The sequence below is a fragment of the Lissotriton vulgaris genome, chromosome 8 (genome assembly GCF_964263255.1).
Source record: "Lissotriton vulgaris chromosome 8, aLisVul1.2, whole genome shotgun sequence".
Classification (NCBI taxonomy): Eukaryota; Metazoa; Chordata; class Amphibia; order Caudata; family Salamandridae; genus Lissotriton; species Lissotriton vulgaris.
In genome coordinates this window covers 823,092,222-823,120,034 of record NC_141696.1, presented here as the reverse complement: position 1 = coordinate 823,120,034, position 27,813 = coordinate 823,092,222, and the positions used below count along the sequence as shown (strand labels likewise).

The window sequence follows — 27,813 nt, the reverse complement described above, 5'->3', positions numbered from 1 at the left end:
AATAGAATCCTGAATGTATATCGAGTCGGTATCTGGAAAGGGGTGTTGTAGGCTTCGCTTCCAAATATCCATTTGGAATCCTATGTATCAATGTTTTTCAACCAAAATCCGGGTGCAAAACATTGAAATTTAACCGCAAAGGAGGTGTTAATCCACTCATAAACCGGAAAGTCCTGGGGTGGTCCCGTATACGAATGTACAAAATGAGTTTGTTGAAGAGTAGGTAATGGTCCAGTAGACCACTGCCAACACTTGAACATAAATAAAATGCAGCCCTGTTTCCTTTAAGAAAAATGTGTTGCATTTTTCTTTTTTTTTAGTTTGCTTCATTAAAAATCAATCACAGACATGGTGGCCTGCTGCCCCTTGAAGGCAAACACATTGTGGCGTACATAATAAATATTAATTAAGTAAGAAGGATTGTGACTCAATCCGAGTCTGTTTTTTATGAACTGACCTAATGGTACACAGGCTTGTTCGTATAAATATTCAGTGGTCCAGTGCCGCCTGTTTTTTGCAATCAGTAATTGGTCATCTGACCCATTATTTTCAAAATGACAAAACTCCTAGACAAAAAAGTTGGAAAAATGAAATGCACATTTTAAATAAAAGTACTTTTCACATTTAATGTAGTGTAAAGCATTATATATTTTTATGGTTCCAAATATCAACTGTAAGGATAATCTCATTAATTGTACCGATCATATGAGTCGAACGACAACTCAAGTAGTTGTTGTTTCTGCGCAAGAGCCTGGATGGGGAGAATAGAGATAAATGAAATCTAAAGAGAAAGTTCAAACTAAATGAAAACAATGTATAAAAAACAACCTCAGTGAAGCAATTACTTCACGGAGCCAGGCATATTTATATAAATGAACCACCACTTGAGTTTTCTACAATTCCCCAGATATATAGCAATACTTAGGGGCAAATTACGATGTCAGGTGGAAACTTTGTGCCCAGAACAGTGTCGGAAATGTGACTGAACGACTCGCGGTCGGCGGCTCCACCTGACCGATTAAACTGTGACCGAACACTGTTCGGTCAGAGTCCCATTGTTCCCTATGAGAGCTCGTGTTTTGCCCCACCACACAGGCTCCTATGGGGAAATGGGGTGTTTGCGGAAAAACCTGCACCATGTCGCAGGCAGGTGCCTGCGACACAGTGCAGATTTTTCAGGGAGGTACCTTAGGGACTCCCTCGACCAACAACCTTAGGCTGAGGTGGCAAGGGGGACAGGCTAGAGGCCCCAAACTCACTTTCCGGCAGCTTTTTTGTGCTGGACAGGCCGACTCAGAAAGGAAATCAACATTGAAATCGGTTGGTCGGAAACACTGTCCACAGAGATGCATGATGCGGATCCGACCGACACGAATACCCGGAGAGCCAACCGGAACCGATTCAGAATGACCGACCGGTTGATGTTCTGACTGCAAACATTGAAATTGGTCGGTCGGAATGTAAATCAACCGAGTAGTTCGGAAGTGTTGCGACACGGTTGAGGAGATTCCAACTGTCGGTGGAGGTTTTCTGCCTGACATCGTAATGAGCTTCGTCCTGCTGGAGATTTTTGACTTTATTTAGACTGTATTTGAATGTGGAAGACTTCACCCCAGCTTCGTTCAGCAGCGCCCCAACGATGACGCCTCCTCCTCACACACTCTCTGCAAGCCTTCACAGATACTTTTTACTGAAATGTCTTCTAAGTTCAAAGGTGAGCATCACCTGGGCCCAATCCACTTTCTGCATCAGACTCGTGCTCTATCGTGGTTGCCATATTTTCCGACTTTCATACGGTCTCTTGCGACTACATGTCCGCGATTGACGCTGTAATCTTTTACCTTAAAGTTCAAAAAATTGTAACTGGGTGGATTTTTTTCATTTGTGTGTCAAATAACTTAGTAGAATTTACTAATTTTTTCTAAATTGTATGGTATTCTTCTTGTGTGTTGTGTTTTCACGTCATTACTGTTTGTGTGCTGCATAAATATTTTACACACTGCCTCTAAGTTAAGCATAACTGTTTTTGTGGCAAGCTACCAGAGTGTTAAGCACAGGTTAATTTAATGACTTTTATGGTTCACCAAGGCAGGGATTGTGGTTGTTGGTTGAGCAGGGTTAACACCCCACTCAACCAACAGCCTGATTTTCACAGCACCTTTGTTAAATAGTTGTAATACTATGATATAGACAAATTCTATACGCGGTGAATGTTTATTTCAAGAACTTCACTAAATATTTTGAGGGACTGCAGATTATTGAATATTGTAGGATGTATGAATGTCCCACTTAGAGGTGGTTTGTGTCATGCTGGTGATGTTAGCATGGACCTAAGGTACTATGCCATTATGCCCATCTAGTCCATTTTATCAAACTACTGGGACTTGTCTATAGGAATGACAGAAGGCGTCTTTACATTGGAAAATATATACCTTCAACCTCTTGACTAATAATTGCGAATCATATGATGTCTTTAAGAGAGTAATCCCATTAAGGTGAACATAAAATTGTGAACAATGAAATCACGATTTATGTGTATGAGTGGTGAATGCCGGATGCAAGTAGGGAATGCATTCAGTGTTTCACAACCAATCATAAGGCTGACCAGATTTTGTACATTAGGGACTGGTTTACCAAATAATTTATGAGAAGAGGAAGTAACGCTGCTCGGGTACTCTTTTACAAACTCCTATATGCCTTTGATGCCAATGGGAATCGGCCCTGAAACATCCAACTTCCTATTAGTAAAAGTGCATAGAAGGCGCATTCCTTTCTATTCTATTAATTGCAAATGAACATTCCCTGAATATTTCTATTATATTCACATTTTAGATGTATTGGGGCTAATTCACAGAGGCACTTAAAAGTGTGTAAAAGAGTACTACAAGAGTACTGCTTTATGTACTCAAAAATGCCTTGTTACTGAGCCCTTTGGACATTTGCTGCACATATACTGCTTGGACATTTACCACAGTTTCATCAAAACGGTTCTAAAAGACCATCTCTCAATAAGCAAATTCACTAGAAACAGGGGAGCATATTTACAAGGGATTATCTCCACCAGAACATCACTTTTTTGATGTTCTGGTGGTGATAACCCCTTTGCCTTATTTACAGGCGACGTTAAACCACTTAATGTGGCTTAACGCTACCTTGTATATAATGCCCCTATTCATGCAGCACTTAGCGTGAAAGGGGCAGGCAATGGGTATTACAGTGGGCGTTCTACTGCAACACCCATTGCTTTTACATGCTGCCCCTATTTACAAATTTGGCGTAAATATGGGGTAGCGCCAAAAATAAGATCAGGATAAAACCAGTCCTTAAACCTGCGCAGCAAGGAGAAATTATTAATTTCTCCATGTTTTAGCGGTTTCTAGCAGCACACATAGAAAGAGCAAATCACCAATAGTGGTTGTTCATGTGCAGGAAAGTGTCCCTTCCTGCACATAAACAGTCATTAGAAAATGACGAGTTGCAACTTCTATATATGCAGCACACGTAGAAGTTACAAATGACCATTAGTGATTGTTTATGGGCAGGAAGGGACACCTTCCAGAACATGAACAATCATTCACTATGGTGTAAGGGTGCTGCAATGGCGCTAGGCAGCTAAATGTAGCACCAGTGATAGGGGAAACGCAGGGGTGCACCGTATTATTATAAATAAGCACATCCCTGCGTTTTCAGAATGTCAGAGCACGGGGTTACCAATTGTGGCGTAACACCATGCTCTGCCATTCTGTTGTAAATATGCCCCAAGATATCATCAGTTGTAGATTTAAAGTACTCTGTCTCTAAGATGATTATCGTTCATACTTTATGACTTGTAGGATATTTTATAAGCACGTCAGCATAATACAAATATTTTATCTTCCAGATCTCCAATTTTGTCATGAATCGGTGTAGCTCAATATTTAATAGCATGCAAGTAAATGAGGTAAGTTTCAAAGCATTTTTGGTTAATGGATTTGTACCTAAGCTCTATATCATCTAGAAACAATGCATAATCAAATGTCCTTCTACTTTCACTAGCAAAATAACCAGGAAATATACAAACGAGTAAGTAATATTTGAGCTACCAGTGTTTTAGCATGAGCTATTCTGACATCTTTGTGAAGCTAAAATGTTTGGTTTGTTTCCATGCAGTTTTTATTTCACTACTCCAGGGCTCAGGAGCCAACATATCCACATAAAACGGGGGTCAGTATCCTGATATCATTATCATGCATTTCATAATAGAGCTGCTATAAATGAGGTCTTTAATTGCTATGTATCTGCCATGTTACACTTCTTACCAAAACACTTGGATGTTTCTAAACTTATTAAATCACAGATCTATAGGAGCAAATTTTGAAATAATAGTACTATTGGAAAGATGAAAGATAATGATAAAATGGGTAAATATACAAAGTTAAGTCTAACTTCTTACAAATGGTGAACCTGAATTAAAATAAACGTTTTGCTAATTAAAATTAAGCAAAATGCATACCAAATTAATTTCTCTGAAATCCCCTTCATGCTATGAAAGGTGCTTCAATGATGGTTTAAGCACGCGGGTCACAATGGAAACGCTTGCACCTATATAATTATGGAAAGGGGACTTTTGATTAATCATTATCATGAATTTTGCCTCATATGTTGGCAGTTTTCTGTGGGGCCCACAAGACAGTGTAACTATGTACATGTAGCCAAATATGGCTGTGGCTGTTTGCGCTGGAATGTTCCTGTGGATGAAAATTGGCATGAAAAGATCACTGAACTTAAGTCCATGACACAGTATTACATGTCTTAAGTGGTGCTGAACACACCATGGAGCAGATTTTCTTGATGGTTAATACCATTTATAAGTGTATGTTTTAAGGACAATTCTAGCACTCACTGCATAATGTAAACAGTTGGTTAAGAATACTTACAGAGGAAGTGAGGAATACAAACACAAATTGAATGATATCAAGAAATCTTCACCAAACTTGGGGTGATAGGGCTAGACGCTTCCCGTATTGAGTCTGTGATACCAGAGGATGTATCACAGGAATTGTAAAAGTGCATGAGTAATTGGGACAGGATGTTACAAACAGACTCCTTTTCCCAGCAGGTTAGATATTGAAACTATAAATTGCTTAGCCTAAAACTAAAATATTACAACATTTTAGTGAGAAATCTTTTAGAAGGAAGTTGAAACCTTTGTTGTCTGAAGGAAATGTGGCCGCTATAGTGCAGTCATAGTGGACTCCTGATTAGATTACTACTGCCTCATTTTTGTGGAAGCTCCTAAAATATTGGGGCGTCTAGAGAAAGCTCTATGGTCAGATGAATGAATGATCCGCAGGTATTTCTCACCTCAAACATTTCAGCCCTTGAGAACGTAGACTCCACTTGTATCTGAGCACAAATAAGTGAAGTTTCTAGCTCTGGTGACACTCCATAAATTTAAATATCATAATGATTTTGCCCATTGCAAAACTAGTCCATATTTAACAGGATGAGCCATGAGATTGTAAAATAAATTATGTCTGTCGAACCCAAGGTTGAAGGAGAAAAGTTTGGGGGAAGAATGTTCTAAGTTCTAGAAAGTGAGCGGTGGATTGAACTCCGAAAAGATTTAGAAATAACAACTTGATACACATACACATGCCTGCATCTCAAAGCTGGTGGGGACCACCAATTGTATATAGCGATGGTATTAACAGCATTGCACAAGAGGGTGGTCCCCTAAAACATTGCTCAGATGAGTAATAGATAGCATGGCACAAAAGAGAGAGAAAGTAACAAAACAACAAAACACACCACTTACCAACACATCTACCTGCCCAACCCCTTCAACCCAGAAAACTTCTATCTCCAGTGAGCACTAAATGACACGACACACACATTGTAGGTCTCATAATAGGGCACCGTGTAGGTCAATGCTAATCTTGACCATGATGGGTCTTATGTGACATCCGTTTAATTTGTAGGGTTCACAAGTATTTGGGGCACCTAACCTCCATGAACTCGGTGGACAGCGTGCTCAGGCAAGCATTCCAAAAAGTGACTCAAAGGTGCCTCCTCAGTTTTCTAGTCCCATTGATATCTTTCCCATTCTAAGCATGTCCTAGACCCCGTATTACCAAGTTCTGTACGTACAGTCATCCTCTCTGCCCCAGTATTTCAGAATGGTTTGTTTATCTGCAACTACAAGTAGAGTGATCTGGCTGGTATTGTGTGATTTCAAGGATAGGAGAGTCAGTCAGCCACACCCAAAATTCAGTATTTTGGGAACCTCTGCAATTCAACTCAATACGTGTGATTGATGTTGGCCAGGACTTCCCTCCCTATACCTCCGATGCTTGGGGCAGTGCCACAACAATGAAGGAGAGACCCAGAGTTGCCACAGTTCCTCCAGCAAGGACCACTTACATTGGCATTCCACCTGTGTATCCTGGTAAGGGTGTAGTGCCAATAGGTCACAATCTTAGTGAGAGCCCCCCTCATCTGCGTGCTAGAGATCCTTTACCAAGACCTGTCAAATATGTCTGTCCATTCTTTGTAATCTTGCTCCCAATGTTTGGCTCCCACCTTAACTGTCCCTATGTATTTGCCCTGGGGAGGTCAGTATTGAGAGCTTAGTACATTTCAGAAATCAATCTTATATTGTTAGAATTAAGGAAGATCCACTTCCTTTTCACAAGAGGTCATAGGTCTAGAAGACCTCAGTCTCACCTCTCTATGGGACACCCAATGTCGCACTTGTGCATAATGCAGTCTCTCAGATTCTGGGAGGCCGTAATACCACCTGATGTGACCAAACAGTTCCAAGCCTTGAAAGTCAAACATATTGTCTTCCTGATAACACTTAGCATTCTGCTATTCTGCAAACTGATTGGTTCCCTATTATAGAGGTAAGAGGGGATGGGTACAAGGAGAGGCCCTTCTTGGGAATTACCGCATTCCAAGAGGAAAGTGTGGACTGTGTGATGGACAACAGTAAAACCCCCATGAATGAGCTCTCCTAGGTAGCCAGGGAATCTTCGATATAAGGTCACCTATGATTATTTGGTCCACAAAGCACCAGGCTTTTTCCATGGCTGGCATCCCCTATTTTACCATCTAAGTAAGCTGGGAGGTGTGGTAATAGTAAGCTATGTGTGGAACACCATGTCCACCCTTCAATGAGGGGGGAATCATCATACTCTTGGAAAGCCGAGCTCTCCCACTCCTCAAAATAAAGTTGTTTGACGTACTCTGAATATCTTTTAACGTCCTAATTGGAAGTTGCACAGGAAGGAATTGAGCCAGGTGGAGAAATCTAGGTAGAATTGACATTTGGACTGCTGTTCCTTTGCCGCACTACGGAAGGCCCCCATTATGCCACCTTTGGAGCTCAGTATGGAGAATGTTTAGCAAATCTGTTTAATTTACTTGAGCTGTATCTTCTAATGGAGGATAGATCTTAACCCCTAAATGCATAATATATATTCCCAGCACATGTCAAGGGGAAACTGGCCCGCAATCTCTCCACTTGCTCAAGTGGAAGGAATAAATTCAACAGTTGTGACTTCTGGAGATTAATTTTAAAGCTCGCCACCCGGCTGCATTTTGCGAACTCCTCTTGAAGAGGTGCATTGGGACAGTAAGCTTAAGTAAACCATAATCTGCTTATAAACAGATTTTTGGCCCCTCTTTAACTATGAATACCCCTTTGATATCTTTCTTTGCCCGGATTGTGTTTGCCAGTGGCTCCATGTACAAGGCGAATAAGAAGGGATAAAGTGCATCCCTGTCTGGTACCCCTTCCAACTTGGAGCAGGTCACAGTCTGAGGCTTTTCCACTGACTGTAACCCTGGCTACAGGATTTGCATAAATCCTGGCTATCCATGGCCTACCTGTATGCCCGAACCCATACTCAGAAAGAAATGGCCAATGCACACTGATAGATGCTTTTTCTGTGTTGACAGCCACAAACAATGGATTAACACAGGATTTATAGAGTTTATTGATTAAATGAAGAGTACACTTAATATTATCCGCGGTGGTCCTGCCTGGGATGAACCCAGCTTAGTCAGAATCGATAAGTCCCTGCATGAGTGGGGCAGGCAATTCATTAGAATCCTAGAAAGGATTTTGGCATCAATATTCAGCAGAGAGATCATGCGGATGAGGAACATACTTTCGGATCTTCACCTGACTTGGGGTGACAGGGATAGAGGTTTCCTGCATTGAGTCTGTGATCGCAGAGGATGTAGCAAAGGAATTGTAAAGATGCATGAGTAATTGGGTCAGGATTTTGCAAAAGGACTTATAAAAGAGGCCCATGAGGCTGTCCGGTCCTGGGGCCTTTTGTAATTTTAGTTTGACAATATCTGAGATAACCTCCACAGTGTCTACTGGACTCTCTATGGTTTCACGTTGAAGCTGAAGGATGCATGTGAATGTGACATCACTAACATAATCATACAACCAAGTGTTCCCCACTTGCTCCACCATTTTAAGGTTTTTATAAAAATCATGATACTCCTAGCATATTTTTTTATCCACAGTATCTAAGGTCCCTGAAATTGATCTCATGGTATTTATCCTTTCTTGCTGGATCCTGGCTCTCAGTTTGGCAGCAAATAGTTTCCCAGCCTTATTTTCCCACTGTAGTATTTTTGTTTCACCCGCAGTAGGGAATATTCTGCCCCGTCCGTATACATCAATATGAGCTGGGTACGTGCCTAGTCCAGCTGTTGAAGGCTCTGTATCACCCAGTTCTCTTGTGCACTTCCTCCAGTGCCCAAACTGAGCCTTTAGGTTGTCTCTCTTCTCCCTTCAGTCCATATTTGTTTTGGCTGCCATTGAGATAAAATGGCTTTACTATAGGTCTTTAGGGTGTCCCACAGAGTATGTATCCACACATCCTCCCTGTTGCTGACCTTTAGAAATGTGGCGAAGGTATATAGGGGCATGGTCCAATATCAATCTAGTCCCTATAGAAGTTTCAACCACTTAACTCATGATGTGAGAGAGCTCAGAAAATGTTTGAGTCCGGCATGAATATGATGTACTGTAGAAAAGAATGTGAAGTCCTTTTCTTTGGGGTAGGTAACCCTCCAGACATCCCTCAGGCCGATATCTGCCAGCCAAGCCCTAGCCTTTTCGGAAAGCTCCCTTGAGTAGCCTGCGCTCGACGCTGATGTGTCTACTGTGTTGTCCATGACAACATTAAGGTCGCCATTAAGTTTTAATGCTCTATCCCAAGTCTGTAATACCAAGACAATGGCATGTTTATGGAATCTCTCTTGTTGGTCATTAGATGCATATATGGAGGTCACAGTAAAAGTGTAGCCCCAAACCCACAATCTGACTTCCAAAGATCTCCCATCCAGGTCCAATATGTTCTCTCCTCCTCCCCCCAGAAATGAGGATGAGACTAGAATAGTCATTCCACCTTTCTTGGTGCGATCAAAGGAGTAGTATTGATGAGGGAACCATTTAGATTCAAAATCATACAAGCTGGTCCATAGCAGATGTGTCTCAGAGAGACAGATCTCTGCCTCTGAATGCCTCAAGAGGGACAAAACAACAAAAAAGTGAATATGTCATTGGTGCCCACTTACAGTAAGAACACTAGCTGGTACTGATGTGCTTATGCAGAATGAGAATGTAGTGTAACTACAATGGCCCACAGGGAGCAAGTTACAGCTAAGGATGCCAAGACATGTGAAGAGGTGTACTCCAGAATCCAACCCACCGCCTACCCCAAAGACATAACAAGCAAATTGTTAATAAACAAAGTTCTCAACATTCCTTCCCATGTGGAATTAGGGCTTAGTCGTGATGGATCGCACTTCTCACCAATATCCTATCACTCAAACGCCCTCTTAAGCACCTCCCCTCCCAACCCCCAGAGCCCAAAAGTTCAAAGTAGACACTAATGAATCTGGGAGTTCTATGACCAATAACGATGACCCCCCCCTATGCGTATAGAACTAAAATTATCATGTCCTTCAAGTCTCCAGGATGGAGTTTACTTAATAAGAACTTCAGAGCTTGGAGAGAACCGCTTCCCTCTTAGAATCAGTAACCACAGCAGAGAGTTTGGGTCTATTATGTTGCTGCTGTCCAACCTACAACTCATTTGGCTCAGCACATTTCATGATGACCAGGGTTCTCCAATGAAGAGCCTGCCCCTGCCTCCTCTAATTTCAGTCCAAGAATCTCCCGGGCCTTATTAGGGGAAGGCTACCTGATGCTGCAATATTTCCTACTGCAAAATGTGTCTGATTGGGTGGCTCCAGCAATATTTAATGCCTTTAGACCACAGGCGTGATGCATTTGGTTGCAAGGAGTGCCTTCTCTGTAGGGTAATTACCGATAAGTCCTGGTAGATATGAATAGCGTTCCCCTCTAAAATAAATGGGCCTTCTGTTGTACCGCCTCCATGATGGGCTCCTTCTGTTTATAGTGATGCACACAGGGAAAGATTTGAGGGGTCGCACCAGAGTTCAGCACGGAGCCCCTACTCTGTTTATCCACTCCAAGGCGATCTCTGGTAAGGGACCCTTCTGAGGCGAATGTTTAACCATGTGGAGCAGTTTTCCGGGTCCTCCAGATGTGTCTGAAGATCAACATTCTGTTATTGCAGTGTAAGGAGCTTTTGAACCAGGGCCTTCCAGTTTGGCTTCCCTGGCATCATTGGAGGCCTGCCGAGATTCCACTCTATGCCCTAAAGCTGTGACATCATGTTTAATGCCTTGAAGATTCTTTGAGACATCATGTCAGAGGTGTGCTATATCTGCTCGATTGATTTTATAAAACTCCTCCAAAAGTACCTAGTGATCAGGGCATCTGCTCCACCAGCATCAGTTGAGGCCTCTTCCCTGCAGCCCGGCTGGGGATGGTGGTTGCAAGTCTGTGCTCTGGCATCCAGCTCTTGTCAACATATATTTTATGCTAGAATCTTTCTTCTTCCTCGCAAAGGACATTGTGGCGGGTCCACTGAAAGGTGTCCCAGGTCTAGAGAGCATAGGCAGCTGCCCTCCCTTGCTGCCACTCATCTTAGCCGCCGAGTCCATGGTCTATTGGCAAAGGCCTCTGTAGGGGGTGCAGTAGGCTCTCCCTGACCCTCTCACGTACCACGTCTGCTATTTTGTCTCAGTGTCGAAGAACTTGCTCATTGGCAACCAAAATCACAGGCATTAGGAAGCCCATGATGGGGCCATCTGTCTGATCATTGGGCCCCCACAGGCTTCAGGGGCCACTCCTAGCATAGCCCGGCTCCAGCCAACTCCCGGGACTGCTAGGATAATCCGGCTCATCGAGTTGAGAGAGGAGCGGGAGTGTCCTACTCCCCCACCATCTTGGTTCTGCCCTGAAAGATTTAAGGCATTTGAATACCCTGCACAAGTTTGGGAGGAGTTGAACATTTTCCTTTTTTAGGACTGGGTGTCACAGTTTGCTGATTTTTCCGCAACAGGATGCCTGTGGATGTATGGCACCCTATAGGTTTTATGAGATATGTAAATTGTGAAACTTTCTGCTGCAATATGCATATTCCGTGAAATAATTACAAATTCTATTTAATGCCCCTTTCCATAGTATATTTCCTTACTGCGCCTGAAAAAAAAATCATTTTTTTTTTATAAATCAGTTCTATTTTTTAATACTTTAATACCTGCATAAAACACGTTTTTCTTCATTTTTGTCCTTATAACTCCACCTATTAACACGGCCAATGGGCAGCTAAAAGCTAAAGCTCAAAAGCAGGCATAAAACATTTCCACAACATATAAACAAAATGAAAATCAGACCAAAATAGAAAAAGACGTATTTCTATACGAATCTGCCATATTGTCATGCAAACGGAGAGCTCAGCTTACTCAGTAGACTGAAAAGGGACATACAAGAGCAAAGTAAATAAGAGACATGTAGCAAATCTTTAAAGGTAGCTGAACAATATCCTTGTGTATTGAATTTTGTTGTGGCCATTCAACCCTGATTTACAAAAACCAAGGCAACACTTAATTTTCCATTTCTATTTGGTAATCTCCTTCAGAATCAACACACACACATATAGCACCATAGCCATCTAAATTGGGAGTGCCCAAAGTGAAAGCCAGAATGAAGGGGAGAAAAAAGTGAAAATGGGTGAGGAAATAAAGAGAAGAAAGAACTCAAGAGAATAAACAACATCCAATGGGCTGGGAAGATTGTGAGGAGGGAGGACAGCACAAAGCTGCATGATTCCTGGGATGTGACAGAGTTCCCATTTCACTAGTGGCATGCTAGGTTATTTGCCAAAATGTGGTATACAATGTAACAGTTTATCTAAAATTTTCAAAGAATTTTGCAGGAGGAGAACGCCCCTGATTTCTTTTTACAGGACTTGGGCTCCCTTGCCTCAATGATTTGCTTTGTGGAAATTTAGGCAGGTTTGTGTGCCTCACTAATTTAAAATTTCACCAGTCGCCACTTGAGATTGCTGATGACTTGCAAGAGGGACCTGGTTAGTGACTTCCGAGACGCTGATTCAACTAATGACCAAAACAAGTCAAAAAAACTAAAGATGTACTTAAGGGAGAGTTTGAAAGCCCAATTAAATAAGATGAAAGCCAACTTAAAGGTGCTTATGATAAGCAACGCTAGTTGGAACTAATATATAGGGTATACACAAGGGCCGAGAAAATTGCAGGTGGGACTAAGACTAAACGGTGAATTAGTGGGGCCAGGTTGAGCACTGTGTCACTGGTGTATTAAGATGACAGGTACAAGGGGGGCTTTGTGTTAGAGGTAGTGACTCTCAGTGACCATAATTTGTTAGCATTATTTTTTCAGGTATTATTGTAAATTGTGGCTTTATGTGTCTTTACCCATTCAAAGTCTTACTTCCTCTTCACTCTTTCCATAATTTTCAATTTTTTCCTCTCATTTGAACTAATCTCATATCTCTTCCTTCCAGTATTTTAATGTCTAACGTTTGATCTAATTTCCCTTCACAGGAGCTCTAACTTCATTTCTCCTCATTTTCTCACTAGCCTTTCAGTTCCTCCTATTTTTCACAACCACCTTCCTCATTTATTCTTCTGGCAGACAACAGCACTCCTATGACATCTCTTGTATGGACCCAGAAATATTTGCATGTGTTCCTTGCACTATGACACCTCATCTAGGAACATACATCTCTCCTATAAATAGAAAGCATTCCTTGTCTGGGTGGTCAGGAAAGCCCCTGGGTTCATGAAGTTCATCCAATGATACCCAAATCAAAGATAACAGCATTAGTATAAGAGACTTATATATCCTGGCACAATTGTCCTTGGCGCAGGGCCACAAACCTATAGGAGAATTAATGATCACTACACAGCAGCAAATCCTGCACTGAAACACCAGGCCTGGGTCAAAGTTACATAGCCTTAAGGTGTTATTTAGAGCCACATTACTGTAAGAGGGAGCGTGGACATATTGTAAGAGTGTACTTTTTTAATCAGTTTATTAGGTGGTCAGACAATGCTGGTGTACAACCAGAAAATTAAATGGTGATATTTTGTCCACACCTCTGGTTCAAATCAAACTAAAGCAAAATAGCACACCCTAATGGTATGGCTCAGTAAGGCAACCCTAGATGTTGACATCTCCAGTGACCTCAAGTTAGGTTCCCATCAAGGTTAGCAAACAGTATAATTAAATGTGTTGGTAACATGTGTTATTCACAGAGCTTAAAAGCAACAGGTGTTGGTGTGAAGAGCATTTCCAATGTGTAGCACAGTACCAGTCTGCTAAGAGAGGAGTGGTGTCATGGATTAAAATACAAATTAGATTAACATAAAACGAGAGTACTTTTAATGTCAGACATTATTTCAAGGCCAGGTAGATCTTAGGTGGAAAAGGTGCGGCATAGCTTGCCTCCAATGCACCTTCCACCAGGGACGTGACAAAGTAGTCATCATAATATGTATGTCTTTATAAAAAAGCCTCAAGTACTTTATACCCACCCATCTTACTGAAGGGGGGGTGACACAAAGGCTGACCAGAACGTATTAGGCTCATGAGAAACAGACAGCATGACAGCTCTCTCCACATCACTATCCTCTCCCCACCTTCTCTCCACACCACCCTTCTCCTCTACACCATCCTTCTTCCTTCTCACCTCACCCTACTCTCTCCATCTCAGTCTCTTCTCTTCATCTCACCCACCTCTGCGGGGTGGGCATGACAAGTAGTTATTATTTTGAGACCTGCTGAGTGTGTGATGAGTCCCACCTGAGCCCATCTTAGTGCAGCCTGCTGTTTGATCCTCTGCGCTAACATTGCTACTTATGGTATGCCTGGCTGCACCAGAATCTCTGTGTGAGCTGTTTACAGCGCAAATTTCAAGAAGTCCTTGTAGGAATGTCTGGGAATTAGCAGTCCCACCTTCTAACACCCCCCGCGCCCACGGTGCTCGTGGGACAAATTTGATGTCGGCTGTAGGGACATGCGCACACTCTCAGCGCTTTATGCGGGGCACAAGTCCTAAAAAAAGAAGTGGGGGGACGCTGTCACCTTTCGTGACGTCACAACAGGAAGTAACATCACGAAAGGTGGCTTGCACCAGCGGGCTCATTGCCTCCCCTCGCTCACCCCTTAGATGCAATTGTTCCACACTCGGTGGCTCATGCTGCCTCTCATCCCCAGGGTCACAGGTTCAGATTCCACTGCCTGTTCTCTGTTGCGTTAGCTTACTCTGAAATCACTTTTAAAGCGCTTGGCCTCTCTAGGACGAGATCCGATCTCATCCCAGAGAGGCCAAAGAGTGTCCAGTTGTTTGGCAAGGGGGGACGGCGTCCACCTGGTAAAATAAGTGGGGGGACGCCGTCCACCTGCGTGGTACCCCGACTTGAGCCCTGGCTTCATGTCAGACTTGTACCGTCCAGCTGTAAATAAACTGGGTAACTGCTACTCCAATGATCTTACATGAGACATGACGTGCTTCTGTGTGCAATTTTTATTTATAAATGTTAAAAAAAAACATAGAAACACTAAACACGTAAAATTTCAAATGATGTAAGAACATTTCACATAAGACTCACCTGACTTATTCTCCCTGGGGTCTGGTGACGGGACTGCACTGGCACACACCTATTTAAAGATAATCAATAGGAGTTGCTGGGTGGAAGTGAAGGAGGCAGAGGTCACTGACCCATCCACTCCTACATTGTCCCAACTGGCCTGCCCTGCCCCCGGCCATTTAGATAAATGGAGATCTTCCAACCTGCCCTAGGCCATCTAAATAACGCCAAAAAATGTAAACCTCACCCAGACAACACCTACACAGGGCCCAGGGGCCATCCTGCTTTATCTCCCCCCAAAAAACATAGATTTTTACACATTTGTCACCAAGTAGCAAGCACAATTTATTGCTACCTGCTCGGTGTTTCTTCTAATTCTTGTGCCCACTACGCCCATTAAGACCAGCTGTCCCTGGTCAATATCCCAGTGACACAATGCTGAAGCTGCAGAGAATTCCACTGCTGCAATCTGCAAGTTTTTCCCTTGTACTTAAACCTTTTCTGAGGCCTTTGGTATACTAAATACATTCATTCTAGGCAGCTTTACCCATAATTAGCTTGTTTATATTTTCCTTCAGCATGCTCACATGGACTTTTTAATGTTCTTCTTGAAGTATGTCTTTAGTTTTTGTGATTGCTTTGGGTCTTGATGGGATCCACTTGTCTTTGGTCACTAACTAGCCACACCTGCCCCATCAGCCCCCCGCTCTTTACTCTGCAGTAAATTAAATACAGAACCACTTCTCTTAATAGAAGGGCATGAAACACGGAACTCGAGATCACACCCTCCTAAATCTGGGTCAAATCACCTCCAAGGGTGGTGGACACAATATAATGTGCATCTATCACTCTCCTTCACTCCACGAGTGAATGTTGCTAGATTGTGTTGGATCTATTCTGCGGAGAACTTTGGGAGTATAGTATAATCTGTTTAGGAAAAAGGGACCTCATTCATAAAGGGCCTCCGCACTTGTGGCGGAGGCCCCAAAGTTGTGCGGGCAGTCTCTGCACTTGGAGTGGAATCTCCTTAATGAGAATTCTCATTGCAGAGATTCCTCCCGGAGTGCAGAGACTCCCCCACGACTGCGGCCTTTCCCCTCAAGTGTGGAGGCCCTTTGAGAATCAGGCCATTGAAGTGGATGAGTTTTTGTCTGTAACTGAAGGATGCTAGTTTAGTTTGTCTCCAGCAGTATTGCCAAGTCTTAGGGCCTATCTCTTCCCCAATATCTTCCTCCCATTTTCTCAGAGGGTGGTTGTTCGTTTCACTAGTATATCAGAATAAGAGCAATATAATTTCGAGATCCATCCCCTCATATTTTTGGTGTGAATCATTATTGTCATCAGTGGGAACTCTACCTGTTCCTTTGGGAATGTATATATTAAGAGGGGTTGTCACAAGATTCTTGCAGAATTGTTGTAGTGTTACAAACATACAGATGGGAAAAAGCTATCACATTTGTGTTAAAAATGCACTGTGCATTCTCTACATCACATCTGTGTCTAGTTGTGGGCGTAAAGTGGGTTTTTTGGCAATCTTAAGCTTCGGCAAGTAAACACATGGTCTGCCTGATGCCGAGGCAGCCATCCAGACTGCTTAGTGTATACACCTGACATTTTAGATAAACTTGTAAGGTTTGGGTAGTTTACCATTCCCATACCTCCCTTACTCACTTAGTCCCTCTTAACTGGCAGGTTGAGAGCTCTTCTTTGAGGGCCAACTCAGTAATGCAAATTGTGGGCCCAATTCACAAAGGTTAAGTTAGACCTGAAGTCTAACTTCGGATCTAAACTTAAAGTTCAGGTCTAAAGTTAGACTGCAGTTCTAAACTTTTCCTTTCTGAATCAGGCCTTGTGATTATACTGCATTGTAGTACTTCTCTAAATCTGGAACCAAGAAGATTCCTTTGAGTTTCTTTGTGCCTTCACAAATCTGGTTAACAGTGTATGGAGCTTGGCATAGAAATTCTTACTAAGAGGAATGGGTATGTTAGTGAACAAGTATAGGAACTTGGGTAAGAGCAGCATCTTCATCAATTCTACTGGCAATTACGAGTTGGAACTGAATCAATCTCTCAGTCTGCATGCAAGCCTGCCCACAATTGGTCCATGGTTGTCCCTTAGGACGAACTCCCTGTCTTTTTTTTTACATAAATACCCAAATAATTAACCAATTCTTACACCATCTAAGTGGGAACTACAGGTCTGGTTTTCTGGTGCAATCTGTAAGAGGGAGAATCTATGACTTCCACCAGTTTATTCGGATTTCTAAGTAACCTCAGAAGCTAAATATTTCCTAGTTGAATTCCCTTTGTTACTCTCTTTTTTTTTGTTTCTTTTTTTAAGAACTTTATTTATGTAATTTTCACACCAAAACTGAACGGTCATACACAAAATTCTTCGAGACAATATCCATCGACTTATATCCATTATAGACATTTGAGTCTCAAACACATTACTATCATTGTTTTAGCAAATAGTAGAATGCCTTAGAAGTTTAGGGAATAGGAGGAAGCAGTTTGTTGGAACTTTATTGCTTCTGTCTAAGTGAGCCTCCCTTAACCAGAAGGCCAGCACTCCATTGCAATGGGAATGAATCAGGATGTTGCGATTTCTATGTACTCTAGTCGTGGGTTCTATGTAGAGCCTGGTTCTCCAACCTTTTCTGTAATAAGAGCTACTTATGTTCTATGAAAATCATCCTGAGCTATTTAATTATTAGTGTTGCAATAGTGACTGCATCAGGCAAAATTGCATTAGTGGGCACCTTATCACTTCAGTGTATCAGGTGCTGTTGCCAGCAGTAATGTAGAAAAAGTCTGTCAATGGACCGCTTAATTCTCTGAGAGTTTGTTTTTCAATAAGTATCTCATAAAAATTAGGCTCTAGTTGCATATATCCCTTGGCTTCGTAGATGACAGCTACTAAGTCGGTGTACAACAAAATTACTGATCCCTGATATTTTAGTCACTCTTTCTCTTTATCTAGTCTAAGTGCACAGTACAGTCTAAATAATTTAAGAGGTGCACGATGATTGGTCTGGGGCATCGCTTGGTTGGGGCCTTTCCACTATGAGCAGCTCTGAAAAATGAAACTTCTTGGTTTATCCCCTAGTAGTTTCTCAACAAAAAACTTCAGGATTGGCATTATTTCTGATTTCTTCTAGCCCTACTATTCAAATGTTAATGTCCCTGGAGTCCTCATTTTGCAGAAATGTCCCTACCAAATTCTTCTCAGGGTGGCTTACTATGTTCATAAGGTCTTCTATGTGTTCCTCGAGTGTAGAGGCTCTGCACTCCACCTGATCTAGTTTCCTTCATTTGATATGGTCACGTGGTGAAGTGATCAATTTTTTCATCAAACATCTTTAGGCTTGACCTCATTTCAAACAGAATTTCTTTAAGGTGTGGTTCTAAATCCACCTATTTTTCTAGGCCCAGGCGAAATTTATATTACCTAGGTAGAACCTCACATAATTTTGTGTTATGTGATGTTCAAAGCAAAAATTTCAGGGAAACGCATGGAACAATGCAAATAACCAGAATGCAATGTCTGCTGTTTATGGCGCTTATGTTTGTTGCACTATTTATTTAGCGGGAAATGCATCTTCATGTCCAAAATGTACATAAGGATGCATTTAATGCTAAAATATAGGCGAAATGCCAGTTTTTAATTTTGTGTATTTGGGTGTAATCATGTTTAATTTTTCATGGTTAGGCAAGTGCACACTATGCCAAATTCGCCCGTTGAGAGGAGAGCAGAGCCATAGTTTCTGGCTCCTTATGTTCAAAGAGCATTTTTCCCTGCTTGGGGTCTGTCTTTCCCATTATTCCTTTAGGCATCCCAGTCACCAGTTTTGAAGTGCTATAAGATTGCTAAATCAAGATGGCAGTATCAGCCTTAGTAGTTTATAGTTTATTCAAATCCCCAAAAATATAAATCCCAAACAAACTAAAATTGTTTTTGGACAATGAATATAATTTGAAAGCAACTTAATGTCTTTATATATCTATCAAATAATATTTTGGTGTGTGTATATTTTAGTGGGCAGATTTAAAATTCCTTTACCCAAGCGCTCTGAGACATCAAACATTGCATATTTTTGCATGCAGCTAAACTGGCATTTTAGCACTGTAAAATCACATTTTTGCTCCTTAATAATGGGTGGATGTTAGATTAGATTCTCTGTCAAAATACAATTTTATACTTAAGGAATTTTTCCAATAAAGCCTTGAAGATAAATGCAATAAAGGAGCTTATTTGATACTTTTGCATGTATTATGAGTTGTATATTCTAAGGTAAACATTTGTAGCTAGCATGTACTCGTTATTCAGTGTAAGATTAGATGTTCAAGTAGACATAGAGATGAACAAGCACTGAGTAGATATGTTTTTATATATTGGGAAATGCTACAAAGTGCACAAATATTGTTGTAACAATACCTGTTTAGAAAATCAAACCACAGTTCTAGAATACAAAAAATGGGTTCATGTTTTGTAGCATTAGTGGGCATAGAGATATCTTATAAGCTATTTTCATTTTTGGTCAAGCATTACAGTTTTAGGTTAAGTACAAAATGTACTCTTAAATGAATGTAATTTATGACACAAAGAAAGTAAGTCACATCCATCCTAAAGCCTTCAGATTTTTCCAGGATAGTTTTGGTCCTGTAAGTTCTGTTTCTTGAACTTCTTAAACATGTCTTTCTCTCTAAATCTACGTGTGAAAATAACCCCTTGACTTTGGCTGATAGTCTGTACTTCTATAGTCGTGTACTATATCAACTGTTTTTAACACAGTGCCTTCTATAGATTGTCACGCCAAAATGAACTATATTACATCATTTTGTTTCTACTCTTTGCCTTTTTAACATCCAATTTATTTAAGTGCAATTTGAAAAATATATTCCACTAGATGTTAGAGCTTTGATGTTACTAAATTAACTTAATTGGGATGGATGTTGCTTACTAGTTTAATAATGTAATGTACATGCAGGTGACTTATGATCAACATTAACCTCTGTTCAGTGTCATTATTTGATTTCTCTGTTTGATGACATGACTAGTATCTACTAGTGTTCACAATATCTCTTTGTTGTAGTCTTCCCCTGTGCATCCTTTAATGCGCCTAGCTCCAAAGCTCTCAGACAGAAGAATGAAAAGGTTCCTTGATCCAGTATGCGCTTGTTTCTTCCACCCTTTATTACAACACTAAATTTTCATAATTTTTTCTTGTTGTATATAGAATATTCCTGAATGAGCATGACTGTATAATTAAAAGTAAAAGTACATATGCATGCTTTTTACATCTCAGACAGTGACACATTTTTTACACATTTCAAAACATTTTTTTAAATTTCAGAAATATTTTTCTGCAACCACTGTTCCTTGAACTACCTTATTGTGATTGTTCTTACTTTATTTAAATTCTCGCTTTCATTCAAATGGACTGGAGCAATCTGCCTAAAGCGTTCTTTAGGATTAGTCTGAGAAAAGAGACGGCGAATGAGAGGGAGAGCCTCACGACAGATGCATACTCTGAAATTAATGTATGCTATCACCTTGCAGGAATCACACATTGCAACTGCGGAATTTACGAAGAAGGTAAGTAAACACTATGCAAAGTTTTGAGCATGCACAAGAGTAAGTATGTTGTGAATGAAGCTTGAAAAAAGAAGCACTGCTACTTTTACCAATCAAATTGATAAAAAAGACATGTAGGACACAAATGTAGCTGCAAATTGAAATATGTGTATTCCCAGCTCATCCATTTATAACTTCCACTTCCACTACCAAACCTTGTTTCTAATGCCTACCTTATTGATGTATAACACCAAAGCAAGAAACTTTACCCGGACAAAAACACTCCCTATGGAAGTGAAATGTCTCTTCAATTACCCAGCCAGAGAATTATACTTATGATATCCCTAAAATGTTTAACAATTGATTGCAAATAGCCTAAATCCAAGTCAAAGAATTCACTAATTTAGGTTGTAATATCAGTCTGCCTAAAAATATTATACAGTTGGGCAGAAATTGTACCGATATGACCCAAAATTGTGTTCCAGAAAAGGTGTGAATTCTAAATGCCCAAAAGGTGACCACAAAATAGCTCTCCACTCAGTCTGACAGTGCTGGAAATAAAAATAAGGTATTGTACATCAGCTCTTTTTTCTTTTTGTGTTAGGTATGAAAAGTTCACTTTTGGCTTGCAGAATTATGGAAAGTGGTTGAATTTCTACTGAGCTTCGATTTTGTAGCAGAAGCTTGACTATCGGCACATGCTGTGTTAGTGTGAAAAGTATTTTTACAAAACTTATCCCTAGAAGTTTCCAAAAGAGCTTTCAGGGTGCATGGGGTCAGTCGGAGATCAGGTAGGGACTAGCTTTCATTGGATTCTATGTTAATGAGTTTAGAATCTTGAGATAATAATTCATAGAATAAGCATCTTGATGGGGATTTTGATTTTTGAAGGGTATTTATCATAACTGTTTTCAGTTCTTACTGATTAACAGACAAGCAGTTCCAAATTCTGCTCGTGCCAAACTGGGACAAAGTCAAACTTCAAGCCGACTGCAATGGAGGGCAGACCAGCTACAGGAACCCATTTAGGCCAGCTAAACCAAAGTACCTTAAATCCTGGCTGCGGAGTGTTGTGGGGATCCTCATCGAAGATGCGTCACTCAGCAGAGGGAAAGCATTGGTTCGAAATGTGCTGATGTTGAGGATCCTGTTAACCGGGCTTGCGATGCGCAGGCTAGTGTCGAGGCACAACTGAGACAATGCGTCGTTTCCAATGAGTGGTAAAGCCTCAATGCAGAGGTTCATCATCATTGTCAAGGCTGTCGTCATCGATGGATGTGAGGAGTTTGCACTTAGAAAAGTGTTATTTTCTAAGGCGATGTGTCGGTCCCAGATAAAGGCTGCAGCGGCAATGCAAGTCTTTTGTGATTGCTCCAATCCATACAACAGCGGTGATGCGTCGGTTCTGCTCAGCCGAGGGGGGGTATGCGTTGGTTCATCTTGGGGATGCGTCGCTCAGCAGAGTATGGGTCTGTTCCACTGGAAAATACACCTTAGGCCCACCTGCAACGGTCTAGCACTGGGGTGGCACCACTTGGCAGGCCAGACTCACAGATGGCAGAGTACATGTGCAGAAGCAGGTTGGTTGGAAGTCTTTTATGTCTCTGAGACTTCGGATTAGGAGGCCAGCCAGCAAGCCCTTGGAGTCACTCTGGGTTCAAGTAATCCAGGTCCCGGACCCTCAAACATAAGCAAGATGGCAGCAGGCAGCAAGTCAGCAAAGCAAGGCAGGAGTTCAGGAAAACAGAAGTTCAGCAGAGTGGCATTCCTTTCAGCAGCACAGCAGTCTTTCTTCCTAGCAGAGTCTTCACATGTCCAGAAGTGTACTGAAGTGGTGGTGTCAGTGGTCCTGTACTTATAGCCAATTTGGCCTTTTGAAGTGGGAAAAACTTCAGGGACAGGCCCATTAAGTGCACAGAAGTCCTACCCTTCCTGCTCTGGCTCCAGTCTCACTACAGGGGGTATGCAGCCCTTTGTGTGGGGACAGGACAAATCCTATTAATTTTTTTTCTCATATATTTATTGAGGATTTTTTAATTAATCCCACAAGAGGAGAATACAGAAGTATAAGAAACTGTAGTTAAGTTGATCGATCCGTAAATGCAATAATTTAGAGCGAAAATTAGCATAGTTACATGATAAGATACACAACTATTCAAATAACTTATAGCTACAGAGAGTTAGCATGGAGGGTAAGGTGCAAATAGTTATTGGCCCCTACCGTGCCAACAGACGCCTTAGATCAGACCATGTATACCTAGCCACCATCCCAACAATTAGGAAAGCCAGATGTGGAGGCCGCCTGTTCTCATATAATGCATCAAAACTGTGGAACTCCATTCCTCTTGATCTACAGAAAGAAACTAACCATCTGGTCTTCCGTAAACTGTTGAAGACCTGGCTATTTCCTTAATTTGGTTGCTGCGCTGTTCCTTCCGCTGTAAGCGCTGGGATGCCTCCGGGTAGCCATGCACTATATAAAAAACCCTTCATTCATTCATTCATAGTGCTTCAAATATAAACCAATGCAAAACAAGTAAATGCATATTCCTATGAGCGAGTCCGCTCCGGCGACCTATTAATGCTACGGCATGATAAACAATAGGGGTATTCCATGAGGCCATAACCTTCATTCACATCTCAGAGAAAAAGGAGAGGCTCAGGGGGTGGAGCTAAAGTGCATGTAGTGCTCCCCATAATCCAAAAAGAACATAATACAAAAACTTCATACCCATTTAATTAAGACACCTTCCAAAGAGGGATATATAAAAAAAGGCCGATTCTCTTCCCATGTGTCGACAGGCGTGTCCTAGCCCAGATTTATAGTGGGGCCCAGATGTGCCCTCTATCTTTTCCTGGCCATTCGTCCTTTTCAGATATATAGGTTAATTTCTAGGTTTTTCTAGGAAGTAATTGAGCTAACCATTCATGGAATGTCGGGAATGTTGGTCACGCCATGCTGACGCTCTTCCGATCCGGACAGCGGCCATTGCTATAAAAACGAAAAGCTCCCCTGACCTAGTGACCATATCATTATGTGTGCCTAGTAGTACTAGCTGAGGGGTCATTGCAATGTCCAGCAATAATGATGTTTCCATAAACCTGTTTATCTCTTGTTTCAATAAATCCAGTGCGGGACAAGAACTGAACATGTGCACCAGGTCTGCCTCCTGATTTTGACGGCGGGCCAGCTAATGCCAGCATTCCCTCCCCATTAAGCAGTTTTTGCCAGCGTATAGTATAGGTCAAAAAGTGTTTTTAACATTTTGCGCCTGCAATCCTGCAGATAACAATAAAGTGCGACTTAGTTCTAAAGGTTCATAAACACAACAATTAGTAGTAATTAACCCCTTCTGTCATTTGCCAATATGTTTTTCCAAATCATCAGACATGCCACCGCTGAGATATTCATAAATCTGACTAACAGTACATCTGGACTCAATCCTCATGATTTCCATTAAGGTCAGCTTAACAAATCCGCTCGATCCCCTTTCCCGTTTTGGAGAGAAAATCACGAATCTGAAGGTATTAAAAAAATTCCCTCTTATCCAGCCCAAAATCCTGCTGCAGTTCTTCAAATTATGCGATTGTGTCTCCTATGTAAAAGACCCCTAGTCTCCTTAGACCCCTGGCCTCCCATATGTGAAAATAGGAATCCGCAACAGTAAGGGAGGACAAAGAGTTTCCCACATTGGGGTACAGTAATTGAGTTTGCCTAATCCAATTCTTTTCTTCATCTTTGCCCAAATCTTAAAAGCCACGCTAAGGGTCTTGAATTTCACTTTCTTAAAAAAGCTTGGTTCAATTATCTGTAAAAAGCCACTTTAGCATGCTCCCTGATAAGTAGTTCATATATTGGTGGGATACTTTTTCCAGTGCCTCAACTTTCTTCGCTACCACCGAGAGCTCATGTATTGTAGAGCAGCAGTCCACTGATAGAATTTGAAACGGGGAAAGGCCCACCACCTCTTTCTCTGTTTAGCATCAGAAATGTAAGAGCCCTTCTGGCCTTAGCATACAACCAGATAAAGCTGCTCACCATATCTTTCATCATTTTAAACCATTGATTTTCAAAGTCAAGAGGAATTGCGCTGAAGAGATACAGCACATTGGGTAGGAATAACATCTCGACAACATTACAGCAGGCAATAATGGACATATGTAAGTTATCCATCCTCCATAAATCTCTTTTTTGCTTTACAAAGTATTAAGGCTAGGTTGGTTTCCGCAATCTACTCTAACTCTGCTGTAATCCTAATTTCCATGTAAACTGCTTCTCTAACAATGTGAACATCAGCAGTTTGTACATATTTTTTGGGTATCATATGAGTCTTAGGCTGATTTTGGGAGTAACCAGACACTTTCCCAAATTCCTGAGCTTTTTTTACAACCACTTGCATTGATGTCGCTGGGTCGGGTGTCACTAATGCAATATCATCTGCATACATCAAGATCTTAGTGCTCTTACTATGGAATTGCATAGTCTGGAGCATTAGACTCCAGCCTACTAATTAGAGGACCTATATAAACAGCAAACAGTAAACGGGAGCAGTGACACCCCTGTCTTGTCACTTCCATAATTCTAATAGGATCAGATTGGACCCCCATTATTTGAAGCTGGGCAGTGGGATTGTGATAGACAGATTCTGCACTGGGCCCAATCCACAGAACGGCTGCGACGCAATAATTCTGCTCAAGGATGCACCGCTCAGCTAAGGAGATGCATTGGTTTGGCTCAAGGATGCACCGCTCAGCAGAGGAGATGCATTGATTCTGCTGGTAAGCACCTTAGGCCCACTTTAAAGGGTCCAGGACTGAGGTGGCACCACTTGGCAGGGTAGAATCAAGGTCCTTGGAAGCCTGTTATGTCCCTGAGGCTTCAGCCAACTAGCGCTTTGAGTCACTCTGGGTTCTGAGTTCAAGAGATTGAGGTCCAGTCAGTCAGTCAGTCAGTCAAAGTACTTTTATTCGATTTTGATAAAAATCATAAAAAGCGATTGCATACAAACAGTTAATGAATACATTTACAGATACATCAAGCACAATCATGTTAAAAAAGAGATTAAAAATGCATGACCAAGGGTTTACAATACAACCTTATAAAAAGCAGTTTTACATATATAAAAATCTAAAAAATATCCGCAACAGCAGGCGCAGTGCAAATAGGCAATTTGGTCTACAGCAAAAGGAAGTCATCATATGGCCGGGATGCCCGTCACCCCCTCCCAACACAATCCCCAAGGATGGGAGAAGTCGGACACAGGTTTGAACTTTTGGAAGGCGGGAGGGAGTAACCCTCCCGGCCGTATTTATTAAAATATGAAACAAAATTTAAAACATAAATAAAAGTTTCATTTTTCATAATTATGTACAATTTTACATTTATACATTTCGATGAAGACATGTTCTTTGGCTAACCTTAACAGATCTCTAATACAAAGGTTTCCTAGCTGAGTCTAACATCCTGCAAATGCATACATTCTAAATTAAAATTGTACATCCTAGCATTACGGGCCAACGGCAAGGTCTTAACCGGTGTCAGATCCCTACTACCAAAACTCTCGCCCTCACGGTGTGAGTGGCGCATGCGCAGAGGACTCTACCCTCGTTGCCAACTGTAACTTCCCTTGTCGTGGTGGGGGCCCCCTTTCCACTCGACGCCATCTTAAAGGTCGTTCGAGTTCCCGTGTGAGGTATCTGTAGGAAGGACAGCGTGGACTCCTCCCCCATCCCCACACTCTCTATCCGCCGTCGCGGATATCCGGCCCCCGGGAAATTAGTAGGAGGGGCATCTAGCCGCCTCCCCCCCTGGGAGGGGCCTATGGCCATCTCCCCCTAGGCATCCCATCCTTAGTGGGTGCCGCCTCCCCGTGGGAGGGGCCAATGGCCGCCTCCCCCCGGGCGCTCCCATCCATTCTGGGTGGCGCCCCCCTCTGGGGACCTTAAAATTACTGCTCACCGATCATGACCTTACCGCCCGACCAAAATAAATACGACAGTTGTTTACCTACTAAGGAAGAAAATTCTGACATCGTCTCGATGTGTCATCGACTGCTCGCTCCTACCAAGAAAAACATTATCCTACAGGCAGAAGTCACATCCTTATCTTAAACATTCCTTTACTTGTCTACAAAGGAAAAAAGGCCTATCTCAGCAAAACTTTATTTTAAAACAAACATTGCCATAAGGGGCTGGTGGGTGGGTCAAAATTGCTGCTTGTTCCGTCGAGGGCTCACGAGGCACGAGTGGGTGCAGCCTTCAGAGCACAGGAACAAGAGGACGCTTCTTCCGATTCCCGCTCCATTTATTCTTCTGCGGGAGGGCGTGTACCCTCCTCCGGTACGCCTACTGGGCGTGGTCTTCGGTGTAGGTGTCTAGGACAACCCCTCTTGGGCGGGAAAAGGCGCGCCCCAGCTACGCCGCTTCGGGCATACCAGCTGAGCCACGCCCCCGCCCAAAATGGCTTCCTGGGGGGATTGGGGCACCCAACCATACGTTCGGGGGGACCGATTGGTCGCCCCTTTCCATATGGCCGGGATGCCCGTCACCCCCTCCCAACACAATCCCCAAGAATGGGAGAAGTCGGACACAGGTTTGAACTTTTGGAAGGCGGGAGGGAGTCACCCTCCCGGCCGTATTTATTAAAATATGAAACAAAATTTAAAACATAAATAAAAGTTTCATTTTTCATAATTATGTACAATTTTACATTTATACATTTCGATGAAGACATGTTCTTTGGCTAACCTTAACAGATCTCTAATACATAGGTTTCCTAGCCGAGTCTAACATCCTGCAAATGCATACATTCTAAATTAAAATTGTACATCCTAGCATTACGGGCCAACGGCAAGGTCTTAACCGGTGTCAGATCCCTACTACCAAAACTCTCGCCCTCACGGTGTGAGTGGCGCATGCGCAGAGGACTCTACCCTCGTGGCCAACTGTAACTTCCCTTGTCGTGGTGGGGGCCCCCTTTCCACTCTACGCCATCTTAAAGGTCGTCCGAGTTCCCGTGTGAGGTATCTGTAGGAAGGACAGCGTGGACTCCCCCCCATCCCCACACTCTCTATCCGCCGTTGCGGATATCCGGCCCCCGGGAAATTAGTAGGAGGGGCATCTAGCCACCTCCCCCCCTGGGAGGGGTTATGGCCGTCTCCCCCTAGGCGACCCATCCTTAGTGGGTGCTGCCTCCCCGTGGGAGGGGCCAATGGCCGCCTC

General features: G+C 42.3%; 1 protein-coding gene across 4 annotated transcripts in view; it reads left to right on the top strand.

The window, feature by feature from the left end:
- The window catches only part of NMS (neuromedin S), a 373,480-nt gene that overhangs the window by 179,700 nt on the left and 165,967 nt on the right, over positions 1-27,813 (top strand). The window contains exons 4-7 of one of the 4 annotated variants that reach the window (XR_015299176.1): positions 3,881-3,940; positions 4,036-4,062; positions 4,150-4,203; positions 20,111-20,613. Coding sequence is in view for 3 of the 4 variants with exons in the window: in XM_086933391.1 (XP_086789517.1) it covers positions 3,881-3,940; positions 4,036-4,062; positions 4,150-4,203; positions 20,578-20,613 (177 nt within the window). In the remaining variant the exon portion in view is untranslated. The remainder of the gene's footprint in view (positions 1-3,880; positions 3,941-4,035; positions 4,063-4,149; positions 4,204-20,110; positions 20,614-27,813) is intronic. The other 3 variants (XM_086933391.1, XM_086933393.1, XM_086933392.1) reach the window with 3 other exon arrangements.